Source organism: Chenopodium album, chromosome 17 (assembly GCF_948465745.1).
Source record: "Chenopodium album chromosome 17, dcCheAlbu1.1, whole genome shotgun sequence".
NCBI lineage: Eukaryota > Viridiplantae > Streptophyta > Magnoliopsida > Caryophyllales > Amaranthaceae > Chenopodium > Chenopodium album.
This window is the reverse complement of record NC_137850.1, coordinates 43,011,718-43,023,188: the sequence shown is the minus strand read 5'-3', so window position 1 is coordinate 43,023,188 and position 11,471 is coordinate 43,011,718. Positions and strand designations below refer to the sequence as shown.

The window sequence follows — 11,471 nt, the reverse complement described above, 5'->3', positions numbered from 1 at the left end:
AAATAAGTTTGGTTAACTAAAAATAAATTTTAATCTATAATTAAAAATAATGCAAAGAGAACATTATTTTGTTTATTTTTTAATATAATTTTAACACTATAAAAACGAAAATGTTTAAATTTAAGACATACTCCCTTTGTCCTCTTTTAGTTGCACCACTAGATTAGTACCCGCGCGTTGCACGGTAGTGATAAGTATTTTTTTCATATTTCTTTAGTACATGTTATATAAATATATACTATCTTCGCTCCAAATTACTCGCAACTTTGGAATATTTTATATCTCACAAATAATACCCCAAAGTTCCGGAGGTAGTATAAGAAAATATGTACATTTTTTTATATGGTCGGTTATAATTTAATGTTACATCATAGTAATATTTATTATACTATTAAAAATATATTAAAATGATGGTTATTCAAAATATATTTAATATTGCATCATCTAATAAGGTTATACGTTTAGAGTGCAAGCACAACATTACAATATTGATGTCAAACACTCAAAGTCAAGTTTTAGATTTTTCCTTTTCATATATACTTGGTCCTAGTGTATAGCAAGTAAAATGAAAAGGCAAATAAAAAATAAATAAATAAAAATTTGATGACATCATATATAAATTTGGAGGGAAATTTTGTAATGAGTAATTGACACATAAGACATTTTAGCATGTTTTGTTTTACTATTAGTTTATAGAAGATATGAATGATAAAACTCTCTTAGGGTGTGTTCTATTCACCTGATTTTCACTGATCTGAACTTATTTGAACTTATCTGAACTTATCTGACTTTGTTAAAACTTATTTTAGTTGTAATTTGTACTTGACTAACCCTTATCAGAACTTATTAAACCTTATCTGAACTTATTACACCTGAAATAAGTTCAAATAAGGTGAACATAACAGACCCTTAGCCTCACACAATAAATGGGTCCATGTTAAAAAAAAATTGATTTGAGAGTTTTTTTTTTTTTTTTTTTTTTTTGTGTTCCGGTTATTTCGGATTTGAGGGTCAGTTCTACTATTAGTGGTTAGGTTCCGCTCCTCTCCCAATCAATGTTGCGGGGGATCCAGATAGTATCTTGAAACCCGTAAAAAGTCAGATGAAACAACCGAAAGACACGAGTAAACCCGAGTTAAAGGGTTAAAATTCAACCCACTACTGCACAGTTAATTACAAGTATTAATTGATTAAGCACTTCATCGGCTCATACTCTCATAGTCATCGCGAGTTCTCCAGGCCATCTCCCAATCTACTAAGGTTTGTCAGTTCAATATCTTTCCATTTTCAATCTATAATCTTAAATTTCATTACTTTGCAATTTTTCTTGTGTTTGATTTTAAAAATTTATGGTATGTTTATTATGTTAATGTTCTATTGATAAATTGAATTCATATTATGAGAAGAGGAACTCTTGCTTAATTGCGTTGTATACATTAGATAGTTTAATGAATCACCTCCAAAATATAGTTTAAATTACTTTAAAGTTTGCCCCTTTCAATTTCAAGTGGTGGGTATTTATCAAATGTTTGTAGATGGGTCTAATTTGGATGAACCAAGCTTATGTGCAAGATCAATTATATATTTAACCTGTAAATCTTGGCATAGTGATTGTGGACAAATTTGTTTATGTGATTCGTTACACTATTAGTTGATAGTGTGATGCGTTTAAATGGGGTTACTGAAAATACATAACCAAGGCTATAATTTTGAAGGGTTAGGACTTAGGAGTGTTTTATGGTATAATTTAGGTGTTAAATTCAGATGTGAATTGGCTTGCATCGAATGCATCTTTTTTGAACATTATCGTGTTTCGTGATTGCTGTTATGGGGGTTAAGGGGAAGTCAAATGTTTGCTTGTTCAGTTATGTACATAATTCGTGAGATTTATTGAACTGTTTGTTATCATTTTTGGATGGAGTTAGGTATGGAGATCACACCACTAGATATTCAAGCGTTTATGAGTGAGCAACCACTAGGTAGGGTGGATGCATTTGGCAAGACTTTCCTTGGTCACATTCCTGCAAACAATTCCTATGGACTTGGGGAGATGGATGTGGCGATCAGAGTGTCGCACCCTCGAATAGAAGATCAAGAAGAGAATCTTCAAATACAGTTTAAAGTATGTTGAATGTTTTATAGCTGATGTGGTTCTTTTTTCTAAATTCTTTGTTTGTTTTGCTGATTGTTGAATACGATAATTAATTCGTAAAATTTAATCCAAAAGTGGTTTGTTTCAGCTGGCTAATTGCGTAGGCTAATATATTAAAGAGTATCATATATAGTAGTTACAGAAGAGCTTAATAATTGATCGGTGCTTGTGTCTATTCCATGTCGGTGTTTTGTTACAAAATAAGGGAAAAGGGTATTGTTATTTTAGATCCTATCTGCTCCTTATATCTGCTGCTTTGACTTGAAGCTTAACTGATCGAATTTTATTTTGGGGCTCAAATCTACTAATTCCTCACAATTACTGCCGATTTGGCAGGCTGTAATAGAAGGGTAGGATTGATAAAAAAAAAAATTGTCAGACACCCCTTTGCCCATTCCTTTTTTTTGTCCCCCCTTTCTCCCCCTTTTGCCATTCCCTTCCGTCATTGGCAAATTTGCCTCTGCCATATCTTTCTTTCTTTTCTATTCTCTTTCACTGCCCTCTTAACCAGCAACTTCATATTATTTTTATCATTTGCTATTCCTCTCCTATTAGTCCTATCCTTCTGTTTTTTTGAATACAGGTTTTGTGTGGATCTAATTCTTCCTTTCCGAAGTAGAAATTTCAACCGCTAGGTACTTATACTAGGTGGCTTATCTTATCAGCTTCTAGCACTGTACCCTTATCAAGAGGCATTTAGGTCTTCTATGCTAAAAGGGACGGAGAGGTGTGGGGAAAGATTTGAGTGGGAGTACTGTTGTTGGAGATACTGGTTTTCGTCAATTTCTGGTGGTACGCAATATGTTGTTGATAAATCATCAACTGCTGAGCTTGAAGGAGAGTGAAGATGAACCAGTGATTCATCGTTGCCTATTTTCAGAACGCTCTTTCATTTGTTATGTCAGATCATTTTTGGTATCTAAGTTTTGTTTCCTAGTTTTTAGTAGATACTTTGGCTAATGGGAATGGAAGCAGGTTGAAGTTGAATGTGAATTATACTATACTTTCCGAAGATCCAGCAAAATACTTTTATTGATGAGGTTACAACTTACACGGGCTTTTCGTTTGCTAAAACCTCAAGAACTTTGGTAAGGTTACAAAGATGCCTATCTCAGAGCAAACCTCACCCCTCTTAAGCTCATTATTTCTCGAATCCATCTGCTGGGCATGGGAGTACATTATCAACTTTCTCAATTTCATGGCTCAATTATGCCTCGTCTTGGTCTATAATCATTGAAATTCAAAACCACCTGTATATTTTACTGATCTCCATGTTGTATTCCTGTGAGTTCAGGTATAAGACAGCGTCAAATGATAGCCAAGATTTTTCTTACCCCTATTATGTAACGACTTTTGGAGAGATTAGCCAGTGTGATAGGCACATTCTTTGATTGACTTTGGATCAAAATGATTTTTCTGTGATTTTACTTGCATTATTTTAAAATAATATTTTTCTTCAGATTATTACTTTGAGCTTTAAGATTATCCCTTTATAATGTTGTTGCTGTTTTGATTGTCTCTTTCTACTTCATATTACTTGTCACTTTCAGTATGCTCATAGACGGATCCAAGGGGGGGCCTACCCGGGCCTTGGCCCCCCCAATGCCCAGATTTTGATATTATATAAATAAAAAATCTTGTATAAGTATTCAAGTTTTATAGTTGGCTTAGTTGGTTAGTTACTTGTTCCATAGATTTGGAAAGTCAAGGGTTCAATTCCCCTTGTTTGCAGATTTTTTTTTTAGTGTGGATTTCTTAAACTCATATCCATTTATGGCTTTATTATTTGAAATGCTTTATAACTTCGGCCCGGGCTATAAAAAATTTCTGGATCCGCCCTTGAGTATGCTAATTGCCAATGCTGTAATGAATGTTGATTTTAGACGTGTTAGAATATCAGTGCAAGTTTATTTGCCTCTTAAAAAAACTAATGCAATATTATGTCATTTTGAAATGCAAATGTAATGAGAGAAAACACTTAATACATGTGTTAATAAAGAATAGAGGGAGCATTTAGTTCTTACGTACGGAGTATGTTGAATTCAATCAACATTTAAAGTTGGCAACTTTTCTTTTTTCTGGGACTTATGCCTGTAATTTATTTGTTTGCATTGTGAACTGCAGAATGAGTTGAAGTTGTGTTCTCTTAAACACCGCAATATTATTGGTTTGATTGGATTTTCTGAGACAAAGGAGAACTTTTACCTTGTCTATGAAATGGTGCAAGCCAGGCCGTTATCAGAACTTGTCAAGGGTTAGTTGCTTGTTTGCTTTGTCTAAATCTTATAATTGTGTTTTATTCAATTCTGTTAATGCTTGAGAGTGTAGCATAGCGACACATTTTCTTTTCATTTATGATCATTTTTAATGAAAATGGTATCTTCCCTTTTCTCTAAAAATTGTTAACCTTCTCCTACTCTATCCCTTTTCTTAGTTCTCTGTTTTCTATTCAGATCCCCAATATTATGTTATACATATGGGACAGGTTGGACTTTAGAAGCAAGAAGAGTACCTATTGTTTGTATGTGGATCACTTCGATTATGAATATGGTCTGTTGGACTTCTGAGTCATGTCTCTGTGATTCGAACTGAGTAAATAATGGCAAAAACAGAAACCTAATGCATCTTCATCTGCTTCTTCAATATTGAATTACCCTGGCTTCCATATTTGTTTTAGTTACTGATCTAGCTAACCTAATTGATATATAACGCATGCATTACTACCATCAGTCCATCAGCATAACATTTTTTTTTTTTTTTGGTCAAACAGGCTTGACATGGGAACAAGCATTGAAGGTTCTTAAAGGAACTGTCTCCGGGTTGGCTTTTCTTCATAGCCATTCAGAAGGGCCATTTGTGCATTCCAACATCAGTACTAACAGTATTCTTGTTACTAAGGTATAATCTTTTGTAAAATTGCTTTGTATTATTTTATATGCCCCTGAATTGTTGCTTTGTTATTCTGCACATATTTGCATCTCTATATCCTGCTGATAACTGAAATTTACTATTTTATTGCCAACTGACCAAATATGTACCTTTTGTACTGTTGTCCACTGATCTGCAGGACTTTGTCCCTAAAGTCGTTGATTTTAGGCATTGTGTAGTGGAAGGGCAAAGAACCACCCACGATAATCCCAGATACTATCCTTCATCGCAAGAAGGTATGCGTTTTTAAATTGATCACAGATGTGTTCTCCAAAATCATGGCTCATCACGTTTTATATATTGAAAAACAGGCGCTATTGTCAAGGAAGACATCTTTGCATTTGGACTTCTTGCCCTGCAGCTGATTACCAAAGATGGAAGAACAGCTTATGCAGTGGAGGAAGGTCTAGACCTCTCTCCTCACCACATACTTGATTTATATGTCCCAATGTTCAGAGAGAAGGGAAATCTTGTGCATGCATCATATGGGCAAGAAAAGGAATCGAGAAAGATTACAGAAATGATATTCAACTGTTTGAAGAAGGATTCTCCACTTGATTTGAAAAGTTTTCACAGAGATTTGGTTTTATTAAGCTTAACTAAACAATGTTAATTGTCAGTTAGTTGTCCATATCATGTTCCAGTAGCTGCAATATTGTCACCAAGAATGAGCAGTGTTGTGTACAGAATAAATCATTTGTAGCAATAGTAAAGTTTTCTTGTTATACTGAGGTTCTTTTTGTGAAATCTTTCATTTTCATACACACTTCTCATAAGGAATTACCAGATCCTCTCACGCTCCCTTACCTCTGTAGTAACACCACGTAATGTATTACGAAACAGGGAAAAAAACTCAAAATTCAAAACCTGAATGCGCCTGTTAACTTTAGCACCATATTATCTTAAAGTTGCGATATCCTTTACCTAGCAGACTGCCCACCAAAGTGTTGAAAAGTTTACCTGTTAATTTTACAGTGCAGGTTAGCTGCTGCGAAACCAGTGGAATACTCTTAGAAAAGTACAGTGCTTGAGAACCTTTGTTGTAGATTCCATAAACCTCAGGTCAGTTATTTCAAATTAGATTGTTGTGATGAATCTTCTCTTGTAGCTATTTACAAATGTAACAAACTCAGATAACCGGAAATTCAGTAATTACAAAGCTTCAGATGACAGTCATTACCATTGTAACATTCAGCTTTACAAAGTAGAAATACAAAATTCAAGAGAAATTCTTTCCCTTGCTAAATTAAGTAAGCTAGTGATTAGATACAAGTACAAACCTAATCAAATGCAGAAGATCAAGAAAAATTAACCGAGAAAGGAATACAAACATTTGTTTGGGACACTCCAATTAAAAGGTTGTGATAATTCAGACTGATTTGCAGAAATAAAGGTTTTCCAATCTTCTAATGCAGTCTTTAGATCAGCAATTTTGCTGTCTAATCCCACACAACAATTAGCATGCATTGTACAAACCTTGTTGAAATCTCTGCTAGGCGAACAAAATCCGCTAAAATAATCAGTATTCAAGAACCTTATTTTCAACCCAAGTAGTGCAACAACTGGATCATGCTTTATTCTGTTAAAAGCATCTTGTTCATGTAAATGTGGATACAAGTGTCTTGATGATACCCAAAAGTCGTAGAATTTGATGGTACGATTGTTAGACCTCGCGAAAAGAAACCCCATGTTGGGGAAGTTGTTCAAGTCATACTGATCTCCATTGAATCGATCACATGAAGTTTGGAAGTCTGAATCATCAGTGATAAAATGTGGGAATGGATCTCGAAACCATACAACATCAGTATCCTGTAAAAGCAAAAAATATGCAGTTGATTATATATTATAGTTATGTTTGGTAATACTAATAAAAAAATGTGTCATTTCTTAAGATTACCGTTATAATGAAGTTATATTCCAAGGTCAAAATAGTTTGCAAGAAAGCAAGTCTTCTCCACAATATGTCCAAATACAGGGGTGTCATGAAGTTGGCTTGATGAGCAATTGCAGATGATTCATTAGTCTTCAGAAGATAACAATGGGAGACTAATGTCTGGCATCGAGTGTATGCGTCATCGTCGACTGCTATAACCAACAAATGGTTGAGAAGGTAGGCTGTATTGTTACCAATTCTGAAACTCTCTAGGAAGATATCGAAAATCGAGTTTGGTGCTGCCCATGCCTCGTTTAAGTATGTCAAGATCACTGTTTTCTCCTTTGTTGAAGCTGCCTTTAGAAGCTTTCTTAGTTCATAATACTCATCATGGACCTTCAAGTTTCAAAATTTTTGATAAAATGTAAGAAATCAAATCACATTGCATAAGAAAGCAAAAGGTTTTGCAAGAAAGAAAAGAACTACTCCCTTTATAAGAAAGGGGTAATCCTTTAATTTGGTAATTCTAAAAACACTTGAGAGAGTTGAGAAAACCCGAATTTAAATCCCTTTTCAGACAACTTTCCTCAATTCTTTGTTTATTTTCTCTAATAATTTTAGTTTTTATAAAAAAGAATTCTTATAACGGTATCAATGTGTTATGGGTAAAAACTCAATTTTACCTGGCCATGTTAATTTATTAAAATAATGATGGAGATAGACAATGCCAAAATGTTACACGCTCTACATGTAACAAGTTATAATATGACATGATAAAGTTTCAAGCATTCAAAACAACGCATAGTTTAGTAACAAATTCTCGAACATGAAAAATTATATTTAATGCTTATCAACAACCTTAAATTTATCGAAAATGCAAAAGAAAGGAAATTGATCTATTGTAACAAGAAAATTGTAGACTCACTTGTTCATCAAGGGGCGAAAATCTATTGAAACGATTGAAAGGAGAAGTGAAGCTTAAGACGAGGAATGCAAATGCAAGAGTTGAGATCAACACCGCAATTTTAAGCAATATAACAAAATTACATGGCCTTGTTGTTGTTGATGATGAAGAAGAAGAATTCATCAAATTCAAAATTGGACAACTCCAACCTTTTATCTCCACCATACGTCCTCCAATTGTTTTGGGGATCAAATTTGTTTATATTTCCACAGAAAAATTACAAGGGTTACATTATATATGTTTCGGATTGTAAGTTGAATTACATAGATTTCTATGTTGTTTAAGGAAACTATTGAGATCATATCATATCTTTGTGTGATTTGGTAGAATATTTGTAGCTCTATATATTTCCCAAGGTAAATCAATGAAAGGCAAGCAATTCTATTGTGATTATTTTCTATTTCTCTTTAATTCTTCATGGTATCACACTACAAGAAAAATCACTTTTCGTAGCGATTATTTCGTAGGGATTGTACATTCGCTACAATATGCAAGTATGTTTGTGAAATAACTAAGGATGTATCATTTTTACAATCGCCATGGTTTTCCCATATAAAATCGATACGGAAAACATAATAATACATATCCACACTATTTTTACACATTTATATAATTTTGAGAAATCGAATCATTTACAATCGCCACTAAATCCTAAAAATCGATACGAAAAGCCTTTTCAACACTAGATATATAAATATTGTTTGACAAAGAGTACATAAAATATGTCATAGCTTATTGGTGAAACATTTAATATAAGAGTTTGAGGTTGCATGTTCGAATCTTGTAAAGATCATACGCAAGTTTTTTTTTTTTTTTTTGAAGAAAATGAGTTAAACATTTATAGCGATTGTAATCGCTACAATAATCACCATGATTGGATGTAGTTTTTCGTATCGATTATTGAGGCCAATCCCAGCGATATTGAAAACCACTACTAAAGGCTAAGGCAACGGGGGATATTGTATCGAATGACCATTCGTTGGGAAAGCATTTTGTTGCAATTACAATCGATACTAAAGGTTAAAATAATTGCTACGAAAAGGTTATTTTCTTGTAGTGTCAAGAGCAAGGTTTGTTTTTTTGATTTTTTTTCTAAAACACCATGGCTGGTGACGATGTTCCACCACCGCCACCACCCAAGATTGAACCAAACTCTCCGTACTATTTAGGACCTCAAGATAGGCCTGGCGATTATATTACTCCGACTCGACTCAAAGGCGATAACTACGATGGGTGGGCTGCCGATATTCAGACTGCCCTTGAGGCACGTCGTAAATTCGAATTTCTTGATGGTACGATTACAGTGCCTGAATCACCATGTACGAAATCAGACTGGACTGCCATCAATGCTATGCTGATTTCGTGGCTCTCAAATACAATTGCTCCAGAGGTAAAATCCTCCCTTTCAAAATTCAGAGAAGCAAAGCCTTTTTGGGATCACCTCCAAAAACGTTTTGCCCAGACGAACGGTCCCCGAATTCAGCAACTTCGCTCTTCGATTGCTAAGTGTGAACAGACCAAAACTATGGCTGTTTCAGTATACTTTGGAAAATTACACGCTATATGGCAGGAGCTTGATCACCATGAGCCTCTAATCTCCTGCTCGTGCTGCTCCTCTTGTACAGCGGGAAGGCTTCACAAGCAGCGCCGAGACCAATCCCGTCTCCATGATTTTTTGATGGGGTTGTACTCGGATTACTACTCTTCTCTTCGTTCAAATATTTTGTCACAAGATCCTTTGCCAAGTCTAGACAGAGCGTATCAACTGTAGTGCAAGAAGAACGGGTACACAATTCAAAAAAGGAGCACGAAACTAATCCCACCGAGGCAGTCGGCTTTGTGCTCCGAGCAACTACAGGTGGGGGGCGTGGCTCTGTTTGTTCTCACTGTAAAAAATAGGGTCACGACTTCTCTACTTGTTGGTTTAAGGACCCATGTCCTCATTGTAAGAAAAAGGGACACGACCCTACTCGGTGTTTTGAAGTGGTCGGGTTTCCTTTGGGCTGGACATCAGGTCCGAAAGAGGCAGCAGCAGGTCCGGGCAAAAGGGGGGAGTGCGTGCCAATGTAGCAGCAGCAGAGTCTACCGCGACTCCTCCCTCGAATCCTGGCAGTAGCAGTGGTGTATTCACGGCTGAACAATGGAAATCCCTTTCAGGTTTTATTGGTAATACGAATATTCCTGAAAATCGTTTACACGGTAAGTTTGATGATTCTTGTTGGATAATTGATACCGGAGCTACTCACCACGTTACCGGTAATCAATCGTGGTTGTTTGACGCTCGTTATCTTGAATGTCCGGTTGGTTTACCGAATGGTGAGAGTGTGTTAGCTACTTTGGAAGGTTCTGTCCGATTGTCCGATAAAATTACCATCACTGGAGTTCTTTTTGTGCCACACCTTAATTGCAATTTGCTTTCTGTTACAAAACTCTGTGATCAATTAAATGTCGTTGTCCAATTTAACTGTTATATGTGTGCTATACAGGACCGACTGAAGCAGCTGATTGGAACGGGAATTAGGCGAGACGGACTATATTATTTCTTTGGCAAACTGGACGTGGTGCAACGTGTGTCCGTGGTTGAAGCAACGTTAGATTTGGAGCTTTGGCATAGGCGTCTGGGGCATCCTTCGGAAAAAGTAGTTAAGTTACTTCCGCATATTAATAATAAAAATAGTTTAGATAAGGGTTGTGAAATGTGTTTCCGTGCTAAACAACCTCGAGACAAATTTCCTTTGAGTGATAATAAATATTCTAGAATTTTTGAGAAAATACATTGTGATTTATGGGGTCCATATAGACATGTTTCGTCATGTGGAGCTCGATATTTTTTTACCATTGTTGATGATTATTCGAGAGCAGTGTGGATTTATTTATTGCTTGATAAAACAGAAGTTTTTCAGATGTTTATGGCTTTTGTTGCTATGGTTGAGAGGCAATTTAATCAAACAATTAAAATTGTTCAAAGTGATAATGGAACCGAATTTAATTGTTTGATTGATTTTTTTTTACTGCTACTGGCATTATTTTTCAAACCTCATGTGTGGGAACTCCTCAACAAAATGGCAGGGTAGAGCGAAAACATAAACATATTTTGAATGTTGGGAGAGCCTTGAGATTTCAAGCTAAATTGTCTATTTCTTTTTGGGGAGAATGCGTTTTGGCTGCAGCTCACTTAATAAATCGTACTCCAACTCCTCTTCTCCAAAACAAAACCCCATTCAAAATTTTGTTTCATAAACCTCCTTGTTTTGATGCTATCCGTACTTTTGGTTGCTTATGTTTTGCTCATCATAATCAAAAGACAAAGGGGGATAAGTTTGCTAGTCGGAGTCGTAAGTGTGTATTTTTGGGTTACCCTTTTGGGAAGCAGGGTTGGCGCCTGTATGATCTAGAATCTAAGGAATTTTTTGTGTCTCATGATGTTAAATTTGTGGAAGACATTTTTCCGTTTGGTTGCCCGGATGATGTCAATATTGAGTTGGGAATTCATGGCACAACGAAGGATATACATGTTGATTTTGCGGATGTTGATTTTGGGATTGAAAAATGAT

The 11,471-nt window shown here is 35.4% G+C and overlaps 2 protein-coding genes across 2 annotated transcripts; one reads left to right on the top strand and one right to left on the bottom strand.

The window, feature by feature from the left end:
* The first annotated feature begins 1,227 nt into the window (after nt 1-1,227).
* Nucleotides 1,228-5,811, top strand: LOC145588067 (putative receptor-like protein kinase At1g80640). The gene is made up of 6 exons (XM_081644715.1): nt 1,228-1,260; nt 1,922-2,122; nt 4,277-4,406; nt 4,923-5,050; nt 5,220-5,316; nt 5,392-5,811. The coding sequence occupies exons 2-6, from the start codon at nt 1,928-1,930 to the stop codon at nt 5,691-5,693; spliced, it is 852 nt and encodes a 283-aa protein (XP_081500841.1). The 5' UTR covers nt 1,228-1,260; nt 1,922-1,927; the 3' UTR covers nt 5,694-5,811.
* LOC145589068 (uncharacterized protein At4g15970-like) lies at nt 5,714-8,082 on the bottom strand. Its single transcript, XM_081645635.1, has 4 exons — nt 7,879-8,082; nt 6,978-7,349; nt 6,412-6,889; nt 5,714-5,727 (listed from the first exon to the last, which is right to left on the bottom strand). The coding sequence occupies exons 1-4, from the start codon at nt 8,080-8,082 to the stop codon at nt 5,714-5,716; spliced, it is 1,068 nt and encodes a 355-aa protein (XP_081501761.1).
* Between the last annotated feature and the right edge of the window lie 3,389 nt (nt 8,083-11,471).